General features: G+C 45.5%; 1 protein-coding gene across 3 annotated transcripts in view; it reads left to right on the top strand.

Moving 5' to 3' along the window:
* The window catches only part of USP42 (ubiquitin specific peptidase 42), a 49,693-nt gene that overhangs the window by 20,147 nt on the left and 4,636 nt on the right, over positions 1–24,910 (top strand). For all 3 annotated transcript variants that reach the window (XR_004676257.1, XM_034988348.1, XM_034988347.1), the window contains 13 exons: positions 8,262–8,372; positions 10,542–10,644; positions 11,543–11,610; positions 12,311–12,381; positions 13,481–13,563; positions 14,467–14,578; positions 15,374–15,514; positions 15,701–15,801; positions 17,072–17,225; positions 18,873–19,589; positions 19,721–19,815; positions 21,460–22,953; positions 24,023–24,324. Coding sequence is in view for 2 of the 3 variants with exons in the window: in XM_034988348.1 (XP_034844239.1) it covers positions 8,262–8,372; positions 10,542–10,644; positions 11,543–11,610; positions 12,311–12,381; positions 13,481–13,563; positions 14,467–14,578; positions 15,374–15,514; positions 15,701–15,801; positions 17,072–17,225; positions 18,873–19,589; positions 19,721–19,815; positions 21,460–22,953; positions 24,023–24,324 (3,552 nt within the window). In the remaining variant the exon portion in view is untranslated. The remainder of the gene's footprint in view (positions 1–8,261; positions 8,373–10,541; positions 10,645–11,542; positions 11,611–12,310; positions 12,382–13,480; positions 13,564–14,466; positions 14,579–15,373; positions 15,515–15,700; positions 15,802–17,071; positions 17,226–18,872; positions 19,590–19,720; positions 19,816–21,459; positions 22,954–24,022; positions 24,325–24,910) is intronic.

Here is a 24,910-nt window from a genome sequence, read left to right as displayed (position 1 = left end):
AAAGATGCGTGGTATGACTTCAGTCTTTTTAAATTTGTTGAGGCATATTTTGTGGGCTAATATGTGATCTGTTCTGGAGAGTGTTCCATGTGTATTCTGCTGTTTTAGGATGGAATGTTCTGAATATATTAAATCCACTCGGTCCAGTGTGTCATTCAAAGACATTGTTTCCTTGTTGATGTCCTGTTTAAATGATCTGTTCATTGATCTAAGTGGGGTGTTAAAAGTCTCCTATTATTGTATTGTTATTGATTAATTCCTTTATGTTTGTTATTAACTGTTTTATATATTTGGGTGCTCCCATGTTGGGTGCATAAATATTTACAGTTGCTATATCTTCTTACTGCACTGTCCCCTTCGTTATTATATAGTGTGCTTGTCTCTTTTTTACAGTCCTTGTTTTAACATCTGTTTTGTCTCATATAAATATTTCTACTCAGGCTTTCTTTTGACATCCATTTGCATGATAAATATTTCTCCATCCCCTCACTTTCTATTTATTTATTTATTTATTATTATTTTTTTTTTTAAGATTTTATTTATTTGTCAGAGAGAGAGAGTGCACAAACGGGAAGGGGCAGGCAGAGCAGGTAGAGGGAGAATCAGGCTCCCCGCTAAGCAGGGAGCCTGATGTGGGGCTCGATCCCAGGACCCCGGGATTATGACCTGAGCTGAAGGCAGACGCTTAACCGACTGAGCCACCCAGGCGTCCTCCATCCCCTCACTTTCAATCTGCAGGTGTCTTTAGGTTTAAAATGAGTCTTTTGTAGGCAGCATATAGATGGGTCTTGTTTTTTTAATCCATTCTGTCACCCTGTGTCTTTTGATTGAAGTCTTTAGTCCGTTTACATTCAAAGTAATTATTGATAGGTATGTATTGAATTTATTACTTGTTTTGTGGTTGTTTCTGAAGATTTTCCCTGCTTCTTTCTTGTCTTTTTCTCTTTCATGGTTTGCTTGTTTTCTTTAGTGATATATTTGGATTTCTTTTTCTTTATTCTTTGCATAATTATTAGTGGTTTTTGATTTGTGGTTACAATTAGGTTCGTATATAACATTTTCTACATATAGCAATCTATATTAAGTGGATGATTGTTTAAATTTGAACCCGTTCTTACTCCTCCCCACGTTTTAGGTATATGGTGTCATATTTTACATCCTTTTGTTTTGTTAATTCCTTGACTGATTTTTTTAAGAAATATTCATTTTTACTGCTTTGGGTTTCCTACCTCCATATTGTCATTTTTGGTCTTTCTTTTCCACTCAAAAAGTCCCCTTTCAAAATTTCTTGAAGGACTGGTTTAGTGGCCACAAACTCCTTTAGGTTTTGTTTGGGAAACTCTTTGTCTCTCCTATTCTGAATGCTGGCCTTGCTGGATAGAGTATTCTCGGCTGCAGGTTTTTCCCATTCAGCACTTTGACTATATTAGCTGTCTTCTTTTGTCTTGCTGCTTTTAATATTTTTTCTTTATGACTATATTTTGCCATTTTAATTACAATATGTTTTGATGTGTATCTGCTTTTGTGGATTTTGTTGGGGGTTCTATGTGCCTCCTGGATCTCGTATCTGTTTACTTCCCCAGTTTAGGGAAGTGTTCAGCTATTATTTCTTGAAATAAATTCTCCACCCCCCTTTCTCTCTCTTCTTCTTCTGGGATCCCTGTAATATGAATATTATGTTTGATGGAGTCACCGAGTTCCCGAAGTCTATTCTCGTTTTGCATAATTCTTTTTTCTCTCTTTTGTTCACCTTGATTACTTTCCATTACTCTGTCTTCTAGGCCATTAATTTGTTCTTCTTCCAGCCTGCTGTTCATTCCATCAGGTGCGTTTCTCATTTCATTTACTGAGTCCTTCATCTCTGCTATGTTATTCCTTATCTCTGTGTTAATGGTCTCACTGATGTCCTCCACTCTTTTCTCAAATCCAGTGAGTATCCTTATGATCATTGTTTTAAATTCTCCCCATCAGGCATGTTACTTATAACTGTTTTGCTTAGATGTCTGGCCATGGCCTTCCTGTTCTTTCATATGAGACAAACTCCTCTGTCTTCTCATTTTGTCTAAGTCTCTGTGCCTATTTCTGTGTGTTAGGAAAGTCACTTATGGCTCCCAGTTCTAGAGGGTAATGGCTTTATGAAGAAGAGGTCCTATAAGTGCCCTGCAATGTAGTGTCTCCTGGTCCCCAAGGCCTGGCACTTCTGGGATGTCTCCAGTGTGTAATACGTGTGCTCTGCTGTTGTATTTTAGCTACTTTATTTTTCATCCAGTTGTTTGCAGAGGCTCTCTTTGCCAGTGTTGGGCAGTGTTGGTCCCTGGCTTGAATGTGGTGACTTTTAGCTAGCTGTGTTCTGGTCTGCTAGTAAAATGAGACCTGTTACTGTGCTGCCCAGAACCAAGGCCTCGCAAAACACCCTGGTGGGGAGACAGGTGTTGGCAGGGGTTTGGGCCCGGTCTTCTTGGGGAGGGACCTGCTGCACCAGGACTAAGGCAAGTGCGACTGAGAAGGGTGGTTCTTCCAGAACACAGGCAAGCTTGGTGTAAGCAAGTTAGGTAGTGTTGGTGCTGCGCTGGTTCCCACAGTTGACTCTGTGTTTATGCTGAGGGTGGGAGGGAGAAATGGCACAGGTCAGTTCCTTTGTTTCTCAGGTGGTCTCTCCGTGAACGCTGTTTCTCTGGGACACCATTCAAGATGAGCAACTGACTTCCTCACTGTGTGCCCCAGGCCCTCTTCAGATGGCTGTTTCCATGCTTTGTGTTTGCAGGCTGTTTGCCCTGCCTTTTCTCCAAGAGCAGCACCAATGTCTTCTGAGCTCTGCCAGAGCCAAGCCCTCTGACCTTTAAAACACCAGACTTTAAGCCCCCCTGGTTGTAAGAACTCATGAAATTTGGACCCTTTTGCTTTCCAAGCCAATTGCTATGGGGATTCATCTTCCCTGTACGCTGGCCTGTGTGCTAGTTTCTCTCTCGCCCTTCTCTGTGGCCACAGCTCCCTCCCCACTGCATTGCCACATCTTCTCTCCCAGTCTGCATCTCTGCACTTCCTGCCTTCTTCATTTGGCCTCTTCTCTACCTTCAGTTGTGGAGTTTGTTCTGCCAGTCCTCAAATCAATTCTAGGATATTTAGGATGATTTGATAATTATCTTGTATTCATGGAACGAGGTGAGCCTAGGGTCCTCCTACTTGGCCGCCATCTTTTCTTTTCTCCTCTGATGTGTAATTGTTTTTATATTTTGTTGAATTTTATTTGTAATATTTATTAAGGGTTTTTATATATTCATGAGAGATGTTGGTCTGTAATTTTCTGGTTTTATGCCATTTTTGTTTGGTTTCAGGGTAATACTAGTTTTACAGAATGAATTTAGGATATATTAATTCCTTTTCTGTATTTTTGAAGAGATTATATAGAATTGATGTAAATTCTTATTTAAACATTAAGTAGAATTTATCAGTGAAACTGTCTTGGCCTGGAGATTTCCTTCTTGTGAGTTTTTAAATTACAAAATCAATTTTTGGTATCTGCAGGGTCTATATTGTTATCCTTGGTTTGTTTCTAATATTGGTAATGGCTGTATGTTTCTCTTTCAGCACTTCTTTAGCTGTGTCTCCAAATTTTTGATATGTTGCCTTTTCATTTTCATTCAGTTCAGTGCATTTTTAAATTTCCCTTGAGACTTAGTCTTTGATCCATGGATTATATAGAAGCATGTTACTTAGTTTCCAGGTGTTTATTGTTTTTCTTGTTATCTCCCTCTAATCTCTAGTATGATTCCAGTGTGGCAAAAAACATACCTTTTATTATTTTAATTCTCTTAAAATTTTTGACGTTTGTTTTGTGAGCCAGGATATGGTCTATTTTGGTGTATGTTCCACGAACGCTTGAAATGAATTTGTATTCCGCTGTTGTGTGAAGTGTTCTATAAACTGGCCATATCCCATTGGCTGGTGATATTGCTGAGTTCTGTATCCTTGTTGATTTTCTAGTTGTTCATTTATTAACAGAAGGATAGTGAGGTTTCCAGCTGTAGTTGTGGATTTCTCTATGTCTGTTTTCAGTTCTATTAGAATTTAGTTCATGTATTTTGCAACTTTGTTGTTTGGTACAAACACATTTAGGATTGCTATATATATATAGATGGATTTTTGATAATGTCCCTATGTTTGGTAGCTTTCTTTGTTCTGAAGTCTGCTTTGTCTGCTATATTAATATAGCCATTTTAACTTTCTTTGAATTAATTTTTGCATGACAGATCTTTTTCCATCCTTCTTCTTTCAGCCTGTCTATACTGTTATATTTGCAGTGAGTTTCTTATAGATATCATATGGTTTAGTCATGTTTTTCAATCTACATTGTTAATCTGGGTTTTTTAATTGGTGTATTTAGAACATTTATGTTTTTTATTGACAGATCAGGTCTTAAGTCTTTTATTTTTTTTAAGATTTTATTTACTTATAGAGAGTGCATGTGGGGGGAGGAAGAGGGATGAGCAGACTCCATGCTGAGTGTGGAGCCTGACATGGAGCTCAGTCCCACGATCCCAAGATCACAACCTGAGCTAAAACTAAGAGTCTAACGCACAAATGACTGAGCCACTCAGGTTGCCCCTTTTCTTCCTTTTTGATGTTCTAGGATTTCTTTTTTTATTTTTTAAAATTAAAAAAAAAAAATTTTTTTTAGGGTTTCTTTTTTTAAAAAATCATTTCCTTTTTGTTGAGAGAACTTCCCTTAATCATTCTTTTAGGATATGTTTACTCGTGACAAGTTTTCTTAGTTTTGCTTCATCTGAGAATGTCTTGATTTTACCTTCATTCCTGAAGAGTGTTTCCACTGTGCATAGGATTCTGGGTTACAGTCTTTTTCTTTCAGATCTTGAAAATTGTTTTGCCACTTCATCTGGCCTCCATAGTTTTTGATCTGCAGTTTCCTGTCATTTTTCTTTTGTTTTTTTCATACACTTTTATAGGTAAGGTATTGTTTTTCTTTCACCGCTTTCAAGATTTTTTTCTGTCTTTGATTTTCAGAAGTTTAATTATGATGTGTTTTGGCATAGATTTCTTTTTTTCTTGATGGGGTTTGCTCAGCTCCTTGAATCTGTAGAGACTTCTTTCACCAAATTTGGGAAATTTTCAGCCTTCATTTCTTGTAATACTTTTTCAGCCCAGCTTAGTCTCTCATTTCCTTCCTGGAGTCTGATGACATGTGTGCTAGATGTTTTATTAGAGTCCTACAGGTCCCTGATGCCCTGTTCATTTTTCTCCCAGTCTGTTTTCTCTCTGTTGTTCAGAGTACGTAATTTCTATTGTTCTGTCTTCATGTTTACTGCTTCTTTCTTCTGTAACCTCCATGTCTAGCTTATGCACTGAGCTTATTTTGATTATTGTATTTTTCATTTCTAAAGTTTCCATTTGGTTCTTTATATCTCCTGTTTCTTTGTTGAGTCTCTATATTTTTCATTTGTTTCTAGTGTGTTCATAACTGTTGAGTCATTTTTATCACGGTTTCTTTAAATCCTTTGTTATATAATTCTAACATCTCTGTCATCTGAATTTTGGCCTCTCTTTATTGTCTTTTTTCACTCAGTTGAGAAATTCTTGGTTCTTGGTATGATGAGTGATTTTCACTTGAAACCTGGACATTTTTATGTTAGAAATTTTATGTGGATATTATCTGTTGATTGTTTCAGCTGACTTTCTGTGATACCACTCTGGCAAAGGAAGTAGTATTAGATTGAGGTAGAAGTCCAGCTTCCCTACTCAGTCTCCATTGACACTCATGGGATGGGGCAGGGGTTGGGGCTCCTCATTCCTGCTCCTCACCTGGTCTCCACTGACACCAGGCTTTGTACTACCGGGTGATGGCGAAAGTCCTGATTCTGAAACTACCCCAGTGGAGAATTGGAGGGCGTCTTCTTTACTACCAGGGGGTGGGGTAGAAGTCCAGGTTCCTGACTTGGTCTTTGCTGTGGGATGGAGTGTGGTTTGTTATCACCCAGTGTGGATGAAAGTTCCAGCTCCTAATCCATCTTCTCTAACACTGCTCCAGTGGGTGGCTTGGGGTTCCTCATTACAGCCTGGCCAGTGGAAGTTTAGGCTGCCCACTTGGCCTTTGTTGGCCTAGGGGTCGGGGGGTCATAGTTTTTCTGAGACTTGTGGCCAGTGTAGAGAATTACTGTCTAAAGGTTTTCTGTCTTGCTAAGCTCCCTTTTCCTGGTCTTTTGGCTAGAGAGAGAGCAGGCTTTCATTGAGGCTTTGTTCTATTTGTTCGTGTTTCCAGGTTGCTGGCTTCTTCAGCTCTGGACTATATGAGGCACAAAGAAAACCCAGGGAACTCACCACAGTGTCATTCCTTGGGTTCCAGAGTTGCTAGCTTGTCTTTTACTCTCTCTTTCACAGCCTTCTTATGTTTGCTTCTTATGTTTTGTGTCCGGGGCTTTTGTACTTTGTGGAAGGAATAGGGAAAGGAACTTTTATTCCATCTTCCCAGAAGTGAAAATCTCGTCTTTGTTTTCGAAAGATGTTTTCATGGGGTATAGAACTCTGTGTTGACATTTTTATTCTAACACCCAAAAGATGTTACTGCATTGTCTTGTGTTGTTTCTGACAAGAAGTCTGTTGTCAGTTTTACCTTTGTTTCTCTGTACATGTTTTTATTACTAACTGCTTTTATGATGCTGTCACTGTTCTCAGCAGTCTGACTGAGTGGTTCTTTGTGTAGTTGTCTCTTGTTTTCTGTTTGGGAAATCCCAAATGATCTGTAAATGTACTGTTTCAAATTTGTGTGGCTTCTAGTCATTAGAAAAAACTTTTATTTTTGTAAATGGAGCACCATTAACCTTTTCTGGTGTATCATTCTGTGAACTTTAACACAGGTACAGGTTCATGCACACCACTACCGCTTTAGGACACAAAACTGTAGAATCACTCTAAAAATCTCCCTTGTGCTCTCTGTACACAGTCATCATTTCCTGAGATATTTGTTCTGTCCCTTCAGACTCCAATTCCATGTCTATTTAGGGACTAACTTGAAGGAGTCCCGCTGCTCACTGATAAGCTTATCTGTTTGTTGTTGTTGTTTTGAGTTTGTGTGTGTATGATTCATTATGGATGATTTCTGTTGCAAAGTCTTCAAGTTCACTGATCTTTTCTCCCCTCTGTCTAATCTATTGTTAATCTCGCCTGGTGTGTTTTTCATCTTGAGATTCTACTTTTCACCTGTAAAATACATTGGCTCTTGGCTCTCCCTAACATGCTCTTGTTCTTTTCTACCTCCTTGAACATGTGATTGATTATGTGTACAAGGTCTTTTTTAACGTCATTGTCTTTGCATCTATTATTTGTGCCATTTCTGGGTCTGTTTCGGTTTATTTTCTCCTTGTTATTGGTCATTCCTGCATCTTTGCATGTCTTGTGGTCTTTGATTAGAACTTTATGTTTTGGGGTGCTGGAGGGTTTTTTTTTATTCCTATAAATATTTTTGAGCTTTTTTTCTGGGACACAGTTACGTCACTTGGAAATGGTTTGAACCTTTCAAAGCTTTTAATGCTTTGTTAGACAGGTTCTGAGCAGCCTTTAGTTTAAGGCAGAGTTTCTCAATCTCAGCACTATTGATGTTTAGAACCAGATAATGCTTTGTTGTGGGGGCTGGCCTGGGCTTCTTGTAGGATGTTTAGCGGTATTTGTGGCCTCTGCTCACAAGATACCAGTAGAACCAGTTAGTCATGAGCTAAGAATGGTTTTCACATTTTTTTAAAGTTGTAAAAAGGAAGAAGAAAAGAAGAAGAATATGCAACAGAGACCCCTGATATGGCTGACAAGACCAGAATATAATATGGAGAGGCTTTCAGCCTCTTGTATGGTGACTTTTTTTTTTTTTTTTTTTTTTTTACTGTTTGAGACAAATACTAGTATAAGAGAAAACTTATTTTTCCAGTATAAAGAGTAGTTAAGTACACAGGCTTTGAATATGAAGAGAATTTTGAGTCCAGTATGTGTCTTCCACTTAATACTGTTTGACACTGGGCAAAATTTTAACTCTCTGAGCCTCAGTTTCTTCTCTTATAAAACTGAGCCAGTGTATACTTATCACTTGGGTTTGTTAGAGAATTAAATGAGAATGAATGAAAGTATGTAGTTCAAGGTGTGACACACAGTAGCTGTCGTTGTTACTTCACTTCAGGTTTGTGCCCCTTATTTAAAATATTCTGTGATGTCTGTATGAAGTCATATTTTGCTAATTTGGAGGATTTGGTCTTATCTTTCAGGTCATGCAGAAGGATTTTGTATGATGTGTACAATGCAAGCACATATCACTCAGGCACTCAGTAATCCTGGGGATGTTATTAAGCCGATGTTTGTCATTAACGAGATGCGGCGTAAGTATCATCTGTAGTAGTTTATGTTAGTGTTTGTTAGGTAATTGGTCTTAACCGCCTAACTGGTAAAAGGTGAGCTCCTGGTGTATTGTAGAAAACAAACATGTTTTATCATACGTGGGTATGGCTTTAATTGATAACAAATCTTTAGTAAAACATTTAGTATAGAAACACACTTTGAAACCACAGAAGATGACAGTGTAATAAGGTATTCAGTTTAATATAAGCAAATTAATTTTTTTTTTAAAGTAGGCTCCACGCTAGTGCCCCATGCTAGTGCCAGCGTGGGGCTCAAACTCACAACTATGAGATCAAGATCTGAGCTGAGATCAAGAGTCCGACATTAAACTGAGCCACTCAGGCACCCCACAAATTTAAAAATTTTAAAAACTCACTTTGTTAGAGGTGCCTGGGTGGCTCATTCGGTTGAGCGTCTGCCTTTGGCTCGGGTCGTGGTCTTGGAGTCCTGGGATCCAGCCCTGCATCGGGCTCCCTGCTCAGTGGGGAGCCTGCTTCTCCCCCTGCTTGTGCTCACTCTCTCTGTGTCTCTCTCTCTCCATCTCAAGTAAATAAATAAAATCTTCAAAAAAAAAAACCTCACTTTGTTCATGAATTCATTGATAAGTTTTACAATGATCTTTTCCGCCAGGTATTTGGATTACTGTGCTGAGTTATACTATAAATATTGTCCCACAGGTTTCTTTAAATAGTTTTGAATTGGTTTTAATTCAGTGAATGAGCATTATGCTATGTATAGCGTTAGGAATTATCAAACTAAAGTTAATTATACTCTTAAAGGAACATTTAAACTCATAACAGCAAATTTGTGGATAAATTTCACTTTTTCTATTTAATTTTTAAATGACTTGAAAATTTTCTTTTGCGTTAAAATGACCCTACTAAGGTACGTGAAATGCCTTAATGCACTTTCTATGTGGTTTTGTAATAAACTTTTACATCATCTTAATTAACTGAGTTAGAAGGTAAAAAATGCGTGCAAATAAAAAAGGAACCCTAACTGTTAATCTGGAATCTAGCAGGGTAATTACAGGGGTGGATAATTATACAGTGACAATCTATAATCCTTTTGCCTAAAAAGCTGCTGAAGATTAAGAGGTGTTCTATTGGCCCTCGGCAGTATTAACAGGCCAGAGGAGACAACGCAAACGTTTTTTAAGCAGTGTTGGATCCTGGCAGAATTTTAGCCAGGGGAAATTTTGTTTGTTTAATTTTGTACATATAAGGAAAGATTAATTATTTTTAAAACTAGACTTTAAGAAAAGGTCATCGCTGCTTGTGTGCACGTATATCTCTGAGCTCATGTAACCCCACACACGTGGCGGGATCATGAGATTGCCATTTTTATAGGCAGAACTGGCAGAATACGGGCAATTTCCTCTGACTCAAGCTAGTATGTATTTCTGTATATTCATGTATAGAAGTTGTTCTATTCATGTTTTATTGTGATATTGTCTATGCTGTTTTTTGTTTGTTTTCAAAGATTTTTATTAGAGAGAGAGAGCATGAGAGGGGGGAGGGTCAGAGGGAGAAGCAGACTCCCCGCTGAGCAGGGAGCCCGATGTGGGACTCGATCCTGGGACTCCGGGATCATGACCTGAGCGAAGGCAGTCGCTTAACCAACTGAGCCACCCACGCGCCCCGCTGTTGTTTTTTATTATGTCATTTCGTCTTGCAGCCATTTAGTCCATGAGAAGCAAGGCTCCAGAGATGCTGAGCACACAGTGTGTTCTGTGGGTTGTTGAGACAGAACTGAGATGGATTCAGACATTTATGTTTGCTGTGGATTCTCTTAGGGAGATCTAGCACTGAATTTAAGATTGCGCTAACATCACCTTTCAAACAAACATAACGTTTTGAACAAATTTTTGAGACAATACAGCTAAAGTTGAATTTATTCAAGTACAGTTTTACTAACTTCCTGCAGACCTGGAGTCTCTGGGCTCTCAGGAGCTCTAGGCCATGTGCACTTGTAATGGTCTAAAGGACGTGGTCCTCGCTGTTCTCAGGATAGTGTGTGTTAGTGCTATGTCCTCATAAAATAATTAGCAGATGTATTCAAACCGACAGATGGTCATTAGATAGAATGTCTGGGGGGTACAGCCGGGGCGTATCCCATGTGATGATAAAGCTTTGTCTTAAACTTCACAGGTATAGCTAGGCACTTCCGCTTTGGAAACCAAGAAGATGCCCACGAATTCCTTCAATACACTGTTGATGCTATGCAAAAAGCATGCTTGAATGGCAGCAATAAGTGAGTACAGCAAAGCATTGGTCACTTCTCCCCTTGGCATCGCTGGCTTACTGGAGTTCAGTTTTGCCTTTTACGATGAATGCACAGAGCTCTGTGTTTGCTTCACTTTGACTTTGCACTGCCTCTGCCTCAGGTGATTTCCATCATTTTAAAACGATAGAAAAATTTGAAGGGTGTGCTTACTATAACAATGTGGGTTTAATTACAGATGTCAGGAATTGGGGATTGGTTTTGCCATTACTCAGTTTCTGAGTATCAGCATCCCTTTGCAGATCTAAAACTAACCACTTTTCCTTTCTAGTTGTGCCCAGCATTTTTTCTGCTCTGAAATCTGTGTGTGTTCCCTGAATCTTCCTTAGTCTGGTCAGTTACCAATCCTGCAGTTTATTCCTTAAAATCTAAATGCAGCCTCAAGAGGAAGATTTCGAGGACGACTAGATACCAAATCCTAACCCACTTGCATTGCCTGAACACACCTGGTCGATCTCCTGTTCTCCTCCCACTGTCGCTGTCAGTGGCTTGCCTCTGCTTGCTTGGATGATGGACCCCAGAGCAGAGAAGAACGCTCTGCGCTCCCTGCCTTCACCAGCCGGTCCACACACCCAGTGTCACAGCCTTGCTGCTTGCTTCTGGGCCAGATTCCTGCCTCAGTGTCAAGTCTCTCTCAGTCCTATCCTATCTCTTTCTACCTCTCCACAGACCCTCACTGTGTTCTGGTCCAGGCAAGATGATTCTCTGGCTGCCATGCATACTGATGTCCTTTTATTTCGTGGCTTCCTATTTGAATTCTTGTTCTTTTATAGATTTTTGTTCTTGTTCTTTTATAGCTTTTAAAATTCGGTCACAGCATGTATAATTATTGTAGAACTCTTGTCTCATATCACTGTTTGTTTTTCAGATTAGACAGACACACCCAGGCTACCACCCTCGTTTGTCAGATATTTGGAGGATACCTAAGATCTAGAGGTAAAGTTTTATTTAAGGTTGATAAAGAGGTACATGCATGTGGTTAAAAAAGTGCAGTAGGAAAGGGTTAGCAATGGAGAGTGTGTCTCCCTTACCCCGCTCAAAGGCAGCCCCTGTCCCACTTTAGAGTATAGCCTTCCAGTACTTTCCTGTGTACGAGCAGACTGGGGTGTGTTAGATGGATCTCTTTCCTTTTTCTCTTAACATGAGAAGTCTTTTTACGTTTCGGTACATGTAGGTAACAGGGTCTTTCATGGCTAAAGAAGAATTCCATTTATTTGAGTCCCCTAACAATGGATTTTGAGGTTGTTTCTAATTCTTCGGTATTTTTATTACTATTAGTCATTCATGGCACTTTCTTATACAGTGCCTTTATATTCATGTAAAAGTGTCTAAGTAGGATGAGTTCTTAGTAATTAGAATTTCTGCATTAAAGGGTACGTGTGTTTTAAATTCTGATACTCCAGGTCGTCCTTCCAAGAAGTTATACCAGTTCACATTCCACCAACAGCACATGTGGGCCACATTCATGACACTTTGGTTCACACTGTGTGTGGTATTAACACTTTTTGGCCCAATCTGAAAAATGTACTTTGTTTTAATTTTTTATTTTAATATTTTTGTGTTCTGTCATTTCAGTAGTTGATATTGCCATAAGGATTACACTTTGCTTATTCTTTGCGTTTTATTTTCATTTCAGTCAAGTGTTTAAATTGCAAAGGTGTCTCAGATACGTTCGATCCATATCTTGATATAACGTTGGAGATAAAGGTACGTTTGCTAATTGTGGTGGCGAGGTTAGAAAAAGACAGACTTTGTGTAACTTTATCTGTAGTTCATTTATAAACTTAGACTACACTTGCTAGAGAATACGAATTGAAACCGTTCATATGCCGCGACTGTATTCAGAGGGGATAATGTAAGATTTGTAGCAGGGAGCGTACAGACTTTTTCTTGGCCTTTGACTTTTCACTTGATAGATTGTTGTGATAAAACCAGAATTTGATGCCTGCATTAACCCAATTTAGATGATTGTCATTGTTTAGAAACTGTTTTGTTTCTAGCATTTTCTAAGCTCCTATCTTTTGTTAAGCTTTTATTTTTCCAATTACAAATGTAATACATGTTTGGGATAGAAATGAGGAACATTGCAGATGTGTAGAGGGTCCCGTTCCTAAGGATGAACCCTTAACAATTCGATATAAACTGGGGGCGCCTGAGTGGCTCAGTCATTAAGCGTCTGCCTTCGGCTCAGGTCGTGATCCCACGGTCCTGGTCCTGGCTTCGAGCCCCGCATCGGGCTCCCTGCTCCGTGGGAAGCCTGCTTCTCCTTCTCCCACTCCCCCTGCTTGTGTTCCCTCTTTCGCTGTCTCTCTCTCTGTCAAATAAATAAAATAAAAATCTTAAAAAAAAAAACAACAATTGGATATAAACTGTTCCAGAACCCATTAGTTACTGCTTCTAAAAATGCGATTACACCTTAGGCCTGTTTAGCCACTTGCCACCTTCCTGTAGTTCTGCTCGGTGGCTTCTTTGTGCACACGGGCCTTGACGGTCGTGAGCGTGAGCACCACCATGCACATGCCCCTTTCCTTGCTGATGGGTGTTTGGTTTGTCTCCAGTTTTATGTTCTTTTGAAAATGCTGCAGCGAGGAACTCTTTACATGTCATTCACTTTGATCTGCATGGTTTTTAACAAGGGGAAAATAATTGGATGGGTACACGTATAAAAGTCAACATCATAATAAAAGAGAAATTTCCTTCTACATAAAAATTCATATTGGCATTTAGACCTTTGAGTCGTCTCTTCTTTCTTCGGTCAGAGGGCAGTGAGAGGGCCCGTGATGCTGACGCTGTCCTTCTCTTGCAGGCCGCTCAGAGTGTGAACAAGGCACTGGAGCAGTTTGTGAAGCCAGAGCAGCTCGACGGGGAAAACTCTTACAAGTGCAGCAAGTACGAGGGTGTGGTGGCGGGGTGGCTTGCATCGGGGATGGGGGTGTCTCAGGAACTCCCCCCCTGCCCCCCACGAGACCCCCATTAGCTTCTGTGATGTCTGGGAGGACACTGGGTCTCCATGCTCCCGGGGCTGGAGTGCTCAGTGTCTCCGGGTTTACACTCTTGAGAGGCGTGCACCTCTGCCCTGGGGAGGCTCGGTGCCCCATGACTGGGAGGGTTTGCGGGGGGCGGCCCATGGTAGCTGCTGCGCCTTGTGTGGCCCAGGGGACGCATCTATGGTGAGCAGCGTTTTCATGGACTCCTTATTAGGAGAGGCGGTGATGGAGTGGGGCTCGCTTTCTCCCAGCGCAGTTAAGGCTCTTGCTCTCTCATCTGGTTCTCACCCAGGATTCAGGGTGGTATGGGCTGGAAACCTCTAGTATTGATGATTCATTGCTGTGTTTCCCTGTGAAGTCAAGAGAGCCTCTATTTGAAGAAAGTCCTGTTTCACATGTTTTAGTAAATTTACATTTTAGAATCAGGTACTATGGGTGATCGTTACCAAATACTCATGTCTTGGGGGAAGAAAGCTCCCCACGACCACAGGCACTTTCCTGTTCTAAGCTCCATGGATGGTCACTTTGTTTTGAATTGAGAGAAGTCTGTATTCACCTAATTTTAAAATTATCTATGGTTATGTGGCTTCTCAGAAACTGTCCTAGCTTCCTTTTTTCTTTCATGCTAATTGAGCAATCTCCCCCTGTCATAATTTTAGTGTTTTCACTGTTGGTTGAGAGGGGTCATGTTTTTTAGCTAGTAGCTTTCTTTTAGGTTTAGTGGGAAATGTTTCAGAGAAATAACAAGGGAAAGACTAAAAAATATACATAGAAATCTTAGTCCTTTGTTTCTTTTTATTTCAAGGTGTAAAAAGATGGTTCCAGCTTCAAAGAGGTTCACTATACACAGATCCTCTAATGTTCTTACACTTTCTCTGAAACGTTTTGCAAATTTTACTGGTGGGAAAATTGCTAAGGTAGGTTGATAATAACCTTTTATGTTGTCTCTCTCAAGACTTATGCGTCAGTAACTATCAGGGGTTATAAACGACCTAATTGAACAGTTTGTTACCTGAGTTCCTAAGTTCTTCTAGTACTTATTGGGGGAAAATACGTCAGAGCATTGAGCTAGCAGTAATGTGTTACGTGTGTTCGTGAGTGTAGTCTCTCTCTCCTTCAGCTGGTTAGACTTTCTGATGATAAAACTGGTAACTGTGATCTGCACTTGGGCCTCATGGTCAGGGAAAGTGGGGAGATACAGGGAGAGCTGGTGTCGTTTGAAATCCGAAGAGGATGCCCCTGCTGGATCTCACACTCTTTCGTCAGCGTTGGTTTTCCTGTTTGTTGAGGTTTTCTGAGGGTAGCACACTGAATTTTCATATTCTCTTTCCACTTCCTGAAGGCTGGAAGTATCAGAAATGAGTAGTATGCAAGAGATCTAAACAATCCCTTCCCAAAGAAGTAAAACTGAGTGAGGCCGAAGTGCAGAATTAGCGTTCCATTGTGTCCTGTGGCCAACTCAGAAGGTTCACTTAACGTAGAGCCTTGCTTGCTTCAAGGAAATCAGGAATACAGTGGGAGTGCGCTAAGTATCTGTGAGTTCAGGGTGGCTCCAGGCCGATCGGGTCTTTTGAAATGTGGTTCAGTGTGTTCGGTTTCTGCTGGAACATCTGAGGGCACGAAGTCCTGCGCTTGGGTCTCCACGAGGATATGCGGAATGGTCTGGGCCTTCAGAAGTGACATTCCTTGATCCTCTTTCCATTTCTGTTTAGGATGTGAAATATCCTGAATACCTTGACATTCGACCATACATGTCTCAACCGAACGGAGAACCGATCATCTATGTTCTGTACGCGGTGCTGGTACACACCGGCTTTAACTGCCACGCCGGCCATTACTTCTGCTACATCAAAGTAAGCCATGCAGGTGTTGGTGCCTGTTTGTAAGGTAGCCTCTAAGGAGCACTGGTGCTCCTGGGGGGCAAGGTGGGACTTCTGCAGTGAAAATATGAAAGCCCGTTTTTCTTACATTTCTCTTGATTGGTGTTCTCTCTTTGTCTAATTATACCTAATTTCTCTTTTGTTGGCTTTCTTTTGCAGGCTAGCAATGGTCTCTGGTACCAGATGAATGACTCCATCGTGTCTACCAGTGATATTAGATCGGTACTCAGTCAACAAGCTTATGTTCTCTTTTATATCAGGTATCGTCAGGAAAACAGATTTCACCTTTTCTGTTACGTCATTTCTCTTCATCTCAACATACTTAAATTCAGTATTCGGTTATTTCTGAAGCAGCAGCTTAATGATGCCAACAGAGGAAGGGAGGTAGTTTGGGTAGGGATTAGGAGTTGGATCAGCTTCCAGCTCCTTGGCAAGTTGATAATGAAGCATGCAGAGAAAGCGCGTGGTGATGGCAGAGGGCAGGCTGCTGGTGGCAGCGCAGGGCGGGGGCTGGGGGAGGGGGAGGCCTCGGGAAGGGGCCTCTGAGGACCTGGGTGTGGTCACCTCTCAACCGCTGAGCACAGGCAGCCAGTCACCTTCCTGGGCCCATTTGCCTCCTGTTGCTGCTGCGTGTTCCAACTCACTACTTCCATTTCTGGAAATGTGTGGTCTGAGAAAAAGTCTGACGCGTGCTTCCAAGGTATTCATTTATAGTAGCTGAAAACTAAGAACATTCTAAGATTTCTGGGGCGTCTGGGTGGCTCAGTCGTTGGGCGTCTGCCTTCGGCTCAGGTCACGGTCCCAGGGTCCTGGGATCGAGCCCCGCAGGACCTGCTCGGCGGGGGGCCTGCTTCCACCTCTCCCTCTGCCCCTCCCCCCTGCTCGTGCTCGCTCGCTCGCTCTGTCTCTCTGTCAAAATCTTTAAAAAAAAAAAAAAATCCTAAAATTTCCAATATTAGCAGAATGAGCATGTAAATTGTAGCATGTCCATGTGATGGACTATTACACAGCTGTTAAAAATGATTTTTATGATGCCTTTTACCCCCCAAATGATACAAGAAAGTGCTCTTGTATCATTGTATCCGTATATCCTGTATATGTGGAGAAAACGCAGTTTGAAACCTTTTACGCTGGAATTGAAAAAAAACAGTACAGGCTGAAGCCTGGAGGATGTTCCAATAAATCTGAATGGTAGACGCCTCTCGTGGGTGAGACGAGGCACCGTATTTGTGTTTCTGACTTCTGGGTACGGCCTTCCTCTAGCGGCATGTACTTAAAATTAGAGAAATAGAAACAAACAGAAAGGAAGAATTGCTTTCCGGTGGTGGCATCTCCGGAACACACAATCACAAATGCCACCTGCACGGTTGTCTTTCTTGTCTCCCTGTCGGAGCAGCTGTGCCCCCAACCTAGACCCAGAGGGGTCCTCTGCGGACGTAGCTCTGTGCACCGCAGCTTCTCAGTCTGCAATGACTCTCTTCTAAGGACGTGCCGTATGAAGCCCTGAGCGCTGTCCCTCTCTGTCCCTAGGTCCCACGATGTGAAAAATGGAGGTGAACTCACTCATCCCACTCACAGCCCCGGCCAGTCCTCGCCCCGACCCGTGATCAGCCAGCGCGTTGTCAACAACAAACAGGCTGCGTCAGGCTTTATCGGACCACAGCTCCCCTCTCACGTGATAAAGGTAACATTCCAGAGGTAGGATGCAACCTCTGTGCTAACTTGGGTATTGTTCAAAGCCTCTGGGTCACACTGCGGTAGCTGCCGTGTCCTCGTACGACTGCGTTTCTTGTCAAGAAAGTTTATTCAAGCCAATAATTATAAAATAAATAATAATCTCAGAGTGTGAATGTAATGAACAAGAAGAAAGTCTGGGTATAGGTATATTTAAACGCTAGAGATTTTATTTTATTCTATTTATTAAGATTTTATTTGAGAGACGGAGTGAGCGAGAGATAGAGCACATGAGCAGAGGGAGAGGGAGAAGCAGGCTCTCTGCTGAGCAGGGAGCCCGATGCGGGGCTCGATCCCAGGACCCTGGGACCATGACCTGAGCCAAAGGCAGACGCTTAACTGACTGAGCCACCCAGGCGCCCCTAAAAGCTAGAGATTTTAGCTCTCACTTTGGACTTCCGTTCAGAGTGGACTAAATATTTGGGGATTCTTGATGAATACTAGCAACAAGAAAGTGACTCACAAAAAGCATATTTTCAGTGTGTCCATGTAGCCCTTTCAGTAGTGTGATGTGTCCTGTCTGCCATCCAGCGGGTCAGACGCACCCCCTGCTGGCCTCTCCGGGAGAGTTGGTGGAATGGCTGGGTCACGTGACACGCAGGGCTTCAGGAGGGAAGGCCGGACATGCGCTGGCCTTATGCAGCGATTATGGACAGCCTGTCCGTGTGTGGAAGCAGCCCGCCCCCTGTACCACGGGGCTGTAACAGCCTTTCCGCTCGAGTGTGATTTGTTTGGAATCAGCAGATGGTCTGTTGTGTGCTGTTCTTTATGGACATTGGACAGTGTGTGGGTTCTGGCTGGAATCAGAAATCGAATGCCTCTGGGAGCCGGGCAGGTAATGGGCTCCTGCGCTGGGCTCTGCTTAACAGTAACATCAGGACCCTGGCCCGCTGGAGAGCATGTGCCCTGTGTGGAGGCGCGGCTAAGACTGATTTTTTCAAGGTTTTTTGTTTTCCTTCATGTGAAACCTTCTAGTGTTAAGACAGCAACTGATTGAGGTATTCAAGAGAACTGTGAAGGCCGTGCAGAACCCCTCTGTGAATGAGATCTCACCCATGGCCACCAGTTTGCCCCTGTAGGATAGAGCAGCAGGGGTGGAGTCTGGAGCAGAACAGTTCACGAGTAGGATTCGGAGGGGACGTGGAGGGAGGGGACGGCGCCCAGAGCAGCTCCCTGCGTCTGCCCATGCCCCCTGGCTCCCCGGCTCCCCGGCTCCCCTGGCCAGTGGTCATTCCCCACTAGCTGGCACTTCCTTCCGCCTGTAGAGCAGCAGGCTTCCAAGAAACCCAGCCAAGGAAAACATACATGACTCTGTGCGCAAGGGGCCTGTTCATTTCTGTCGGACAGAAACAGAAAGAATTTGGGCTGGGGTTTGTTCTCGGACAGAAATAGTTGTTGATTACTTACCAGAAAACACGGGCCCATGAAAGGTTTATGGTGGTCAGGGGCAGACAGGAGGAGGAGGTGTTTCTGGGTGTGGGAAACCTGATATTCCAAAAAAGAAAAAGATGAGCAAAATGGGAAGGGCCCCCAGCCAGAGTGGATTCTTTGTGACCGTTCCTGGGGCTCTCACCAGCTGGGGTCTTCTTTCTTCCAGAACCCACCTCACTTAAATGGGACCGGGCCATTGAAAGAAGCACCAAGCAGTTCCATGTCGAGTCCTAGTGGAAATTCCAGTGTCAGCCGGGCTGGTTCTGTTAATGCTTCGACTTCTGTTCAAAACTGGTCCGTTAACAGGCCCTCAGTGATTCCAGAACATCCCAAGAAACAAAAAATCACGATCAGTATTCACAACAAGTTACCTGTTCGCCAAGGCCAGTCTCAGCCTAACCTTCACAGCGGTTCTTTGGAGAACCCAGCCAAGCCTGTTCCCTCTTCTACCGTTACCAATTCTTCTGCAATACAGTCTACCTCGAGCGCACCTACAATGGCAGTTTCTAGTAAAGTCACAAAGCAGATGACCCCGAGCGAGTCCTGTTCCAAGCCGGTGATGAACGGCAAGTCCAAGCTGAACTCCAGTGTCCTGGTGCCCTATGGCGCCGAGTCGTCCGAAGAGTCTGACGAGGAGGCGAAGGGCCTAGGCAAGGAGAATGGTCTCGGTACGATCGAGAGCTCGAACTCTTCTGTGCAGGATGCAGAAGATGACGAGGCCTCTCCGCTCGAGCTTCACGAGCCCCTTGCTCTAAATGGTGCTGACATTATGGACAGCGACCTGAAGGAAAACGGTCTGTCTTGTGATGGTGCCAGTTGCCAAGTCCCGCCTGCTCTACCCGCAGAAAATCCCTTTGCTAAGGTGAATGGCCTGCCCGGAAAGGTGAGCGTGTTGGGTGGCCCCGGAGGGTGGGGGCGGTCTGTGCTTGACTCTCACGTACAGCCGCTCGCTGGCTGGAGATCAGGGGGTGCCCAGTGGCAGCAAGAATGGAAACACTTTGTTTTTTATTGCAGTTGATGCCCGCTCCTCTGCCGCCTCCCCCAGAAGACAAAATCTTAGAGACTTGCAAACTCAGCAACAAAGGGAAAGGCTCGACAGAAGAAACCAGGTAAGACGGTGACAGGAAAGGACACTATGACCGTGTCCATGCACACGCCGCTGCTTTAACACTGTGCATGTCTCATCGTGGACCTTTTGAACCCTGGAATGATTCTGTGGCACCCTTCCGAATCTGACACCTAGCTTTCCAGTGACAAACGTGAAGACTCCCAAGGTTGTAGGGCAGGGCTTCTCGGCTCCATCGAGTTGCAAGTATCTTGTTCTGCTTCTTCTAGAATCCTGAAATTGCATTCATAGATAAGACAGTCTTCCTCCACATTGAATGCTTTGTTTTGCTTTTTTAAATCGGTACATTGCCTGAGTGTAATGTAATGGGAACGAAAGACTGGAACATACCACGCGGTGGTGTTTCGGTTTGCACACATCCAGGCGGCCCCGCAAGTGCACACCGCCCCGCGCAGGTTTGCTGTGAGCCTCGCTGCGTGGGACGTGGCCTGGTGTCCAGAGCGCAGTCCCATGCACACATTTCACCATCAGGGGTGTGACGTCCTCATGGGGGACAACTTTTGGTGACATTCTGGTCGTCTCTGGATTCATGTAGTAGTTGTATTCCTGGAACATGTCACGTCCATGAAAACTGCCAGTAATCTGGCTGGGGTGTTGGCCCACGCGGACATGGGACTTCACTTACTCCCTGCATGGCCCTGCCCGCTTCTGCTAGTGGGGCTCCCCCATCTCTGTGACAGCCTGGAATGCACCCCACACTTCAGAATGGCCCCTGGCAGGGAGCTGCCCTTCCTGAAGGTTTAATTACTAAAATGGAGTGGAGTCAATCTGTAGGCAAAGAACGCTCCTTTCAGTTTACCTTCAAGAGGGGACGGCGTGAACCCTCAGTGGCTTCCTTCCCTAGTCTAGCTTAGTTTGTCCTCATATGTCGTGTGCGTGAGGATTACCGTAGACGGTTGTTAACCAAAGACGGTTTTGTAGACTGAACCATGCGTGTACCGTAGCCCAGTGGGTGCTGCTCTCTTACGTGCCGGCTCGGGAATCCCACGGCCTCGCGCGAGGTGACTTGTCTGTACGGATCTCATCTGTGCTCTCCCCCCCCCAGGTATTTTCCCACTAAAATGTGGGGCCCCTGGAGGGTTGCTGTTGTTTGCTGGCAGCTTTCATTGACCTCGAGCATAGCTCGGGGGCCCCGTAGCAGCCAAGGGCAGACAGAGTTCGTGTCCCACAGGAAGGTGTTATGAAGCCTCACCGCTTCTTCCAGTTTACAAGTTCCACGGAGCTGTGGGCTCTGTTTGGAGGCAGGGCCTCTACCTCGGAGGCTCGGGAGAAACGCAGAGGAAAAGTTAAGAGCCTTCGGTCACCCTTTGACTTTTCTGATTATTCACAGCTACTAAAAATTAGAAGTATATCTGAAAACAGAAGGAGCCTAGAACTGCAGGATTATTGTAGCAGAGAAACGGGAGAGTAGATAAGCCCGATAGGGGATTTCATGTTTTTATTTAGTGAGGGAAAGAGAACACTTGAAGTTTCCAAAAATGATAAGCCCCATATCGGGCTGCAGCCAGATACATTAAAGGCACAGGTTATTTAGTAAAGAACGTTTTGAAGTTTTTGTCCCTGTGAGCCATAAAGCAATGAAGCCAGGGACTAATTTATTGATTTCTTTGTTTTGATGGGGCTGCAGCGCGCCTGGAACAGAGGACGGTCCTGCGGAGGATCCCGGCGCAGAGCGGGAGGCCGGCAGTCCGTCTCCCGAGTCCCGTGAGAAACTGGAGACCCTCACGAGCCTTAGCAGCAAGTTAAAGAAGGCTTTGCCACCCTTAGACCCCAGCATCAAATCTACCAAAGAAGAAGTCTCAGAAAACGTTTTAGCAAAACCCGAGGAGTCTTTGCCCAGTGCCGACACTCTTCACAGCAGTACTAAGAACACCACGGGGGATGATGGGCTCCCTAAACTGTGTGGCCCCGGGGGTTTAACAGGTGACAAGAGCAGACCGCCCCAGGCCGTACCGGGGGTGGTGGTAGAGAGCCCACGGGCCTCAGCCGCAGTGGACACAGCGGGGAGTTCAAGCCCAAGTCCCCCCGTACGCTCCGAGGGTGCCTGTGAGCACGAACTCTTAGTCTACATCAGTCGAGACGCGTGCACGGACTTGGAGGACCGTCCTCGGAGCACAGGTGCGGCTGCGGAGGCCTCGCCCTCTCCTCAAGTAGACAAGGTCACAGAACATCATTCAGAAGGGGGCCCCGAACAAAGTAACGGGGAGAAATGTGAAGAAAATAAGGTGGGACAAAAAGTTCCAGATCATTCTCCAGTTAAGGAAAAAATCAGCATCCTCAGAAAAGTCGATCGAGGGCATTACCGCACCCGGAGAGACCGTTCCTCGAGCGGGGAGCGCGCGAGGGAGAGCAGGAGCCGGACCGGGGAGCGCTGCCGCGGGAAGCGGCGCTCGTCCGTGCGGGAGCGGGCCAGGCGGGAGCGCCCCAGGACGGAGCACTGCGGCGGGGGCCCGCACCCCCCCGGCCGCAGCGAGAGGCTCAGCCCCGGCGAGCCCCGCTCCCTGGGCAGGTACGGCCACCGGCACTCCCGCAGCAGAGGCGGGTCGGACCAGGAGTGGGGCCGGTACCCGCACTCGGAGAGCGAGCACTCCTGGGGCCGGGAGAAGTACTACCCGGACAGGCCGCGGTGGGACAAATGCAGGTATTACCACGACAGGTACGCCCCGTACGCGGCCAGGGAGGCGCGCGAGTGGAAGCCCTTCCACGGCGCCCGCGACTACGCCAAGGCGGGCCCGTCCGGCGGCCGGCCCTGCAGGGACTACTATAGGGGCAGGAAGGGCTACGAGCTGCTCGCCAAGGGCCGGGACCGGCACCGCTTCGGCAGCCCCCGGGCGGGCCCGCCCCACGCCCTCCTCCCGTACCCCGAGAAGTACCCCCACGAGAAAATTGCACTTGTAGCCGAAGACACCAATTGTAACCTCGCCGATCGGTTTCACGAACACGAGAACGCCAAGTCCCGGAAACGGAGATACGACAGCATGGAGAACAGCGACGGTCATGTCGAGAAGAAGGCCTGGAGGAGCTTCCAGAAGGATCCCTTGGAAGAGCCTAAAGTGAAGAAGCACAAAAAATCAAAGAAGAAAAAGAAATCCAAAGACAAACACCGAGGCCGCGATTCCAGGTGAGGATGAGGCCGTGGGCGCGGCATCGGGAGAGGTCTGGTTGCGGTTCCGTCCACGGGAGCCCGGCCTGGCCCCACACACCGGGCTGGCTCCGGCGGTGGAGGCTGGAGTCCTGTGGTCTGCTCGGCGGGCCTGAGCTTCCACCACGGTAGATTTCTGGACCCCAGCTCCGTGCCGACGCTCTTACTTCGCAGTTTTATAGTGTCTCCAAACCTCCCTTTTCGAAACGATGCTGCTATTTTTGGTCCGTGCTTTAGGATAATCTGTGGGAGTAAGCATGCCACGGTCTGTGCCTGAGAACTTGGGTCTTGGGCTGCGTAACTGGTGTTCATACTCTCACTCGTCACATGTAGTTATGTTTTCATACCTGTTCACGTTTTCTTGCGCCTCAGGGACCACCCGGCGGGCAGGCACAGGGAGGCCACCGTCCGTCCCTTTGCTGTTGGCCTGCCGGCTGCCAGCGCAAATCAGAGACGACCACTTGACCACTCGTTGCCTCAGCTTTGTCTGTTTGTCTGGCTCCATTTCCCAGTTTAAAATCTAGTGGGGAAGTTTGTTTTTGTCTTTCTAAAAAGCTAAATTGGGCAGAGATTGATTGTCTTGAAAAGGACTTCTCCATGATGAGATGCATGACACCTGACGTCTCTTGAGATAGAAACCCTGGGGAAAGGTTACCAAAAGCTGTAGGGACAGACATGGTTACCTGAGGGACAACCTCCTTCCCTCCTGTGTGTCTGAAGCTCCTGGTGAAAGCATTTTGTCCCTTGGCCACTCGTTCCAGGAAAAGGTAGTGAAATTCTTCCTCTGGACTTGAGGCCAGCAGCCTTTGCTCCGGAGCAGAGCTCCAGGCAGCTGTGGGGGCGGGGGGGGGGGGGGCGCCCCAAGCGGGCGAACTCATACCCCGGACCCCAACACTTCCTACGATGAGCCCGGTGCGTTTGTGCTCAGGGGGGTCCTCACCGCTGTGTGCGTGCTGAGTGTCTGCCGTGGGGGTGAGAGCCGAGGACCAGCCGCTCGGAGGCGAGTTTGGTTTGTTGGTGGTTTGAGTTCTGGTTTCTTCCTCTGCAGGCGTCAGCAGGACTCCGATCTGTCAGTAGCGTACTCCGACGCTGATCTCCACAGACACAAAAAGAAGAAGAAGAAAAAGAAGAGGCACTCCAGGAGATCCGAGGACTTGGTTAAAGACTCAGAACCGCACCTGCCCAAGGCCGCCAGCCATGAGACTGTTGACCGTTTCCGGAGAACTGACGGCGCTTTCCCCCTCACCGACGGCCTGCCTCTGGAAGGTGTTGGGCCTTTCCGTGAGAAGAGAAAACACTTAAGGATGGGAAGCAGGGATGACAGGTGTCCTCTGTCTGAGTGTGGCCAGGGTAAGAGGAGATACTTGGAATTAAGAATATAGAAACGATTTCTTGTTAACACAGGGGAAGAAACCCTCAAATGGCGTAAAAGGGTTTGGCTCCAGTAGGAGCCCGTGCGCCCTGTCCGCTCCAGCCTCGGCCCCCAGGCGGAGCGCGGGCAGCTGCGGGACTGACCCTTAGCGTGTGCAGGGACCTCGGTGACCCGGACCTGGGTGCGGCGGAGCCTCGGTAGTGAGACCTCTGGAGTCTGGGGCTCTGGGCGTGTGTGTGTCTCATGAACGACCAGGGCTTTTGTTCTTAAGCCATTTCTGATAGAAATATTTTCACCGTGTGTGCTTTCCCTCCTGAGTCTGCAAACCTCTAGCATTCGGAGTATAAGCTGAAACTCTGTTTGGGGTACGTCTGCTCTCGGCCCCTAACAGAGTCGAGGCCTTGCAGGCGCCTGTATTATGGGGCCCAGGCTCCCGCCAAGCGAATCCCTCCAGGCTTGGCGGGGGGGGGGGGGTTGGATTCTTCCCCACTTTGCACCACTGTCTACCGATGTCGTTTCACAGCCCTTTCTGCTCTGACTGCACCTAAAGCAGCTCCTCTCTGT

The sequence above is a fragment of the Mirounga leonina genome, unplaced genomic scaffold, assembly GCF_011800145.1.
Source record: "Mirounga leonina isolate KUSES-001 unplaced genomic scaffold, KU_Mleo_1.0 Mir_454, whole genome shotgun sequence".
Lineage (NCBI taxonomy): Eukaryota > Metazoa > Chordata > Mammalia > Carnivora > Phocidae > Mirounga > Mirounga leonina.
The sequence above is the reverse complement of the archived record's forward strand: the minus strand, read 5'-3'. Positions and strand labels throughout refer to the sequence as shown.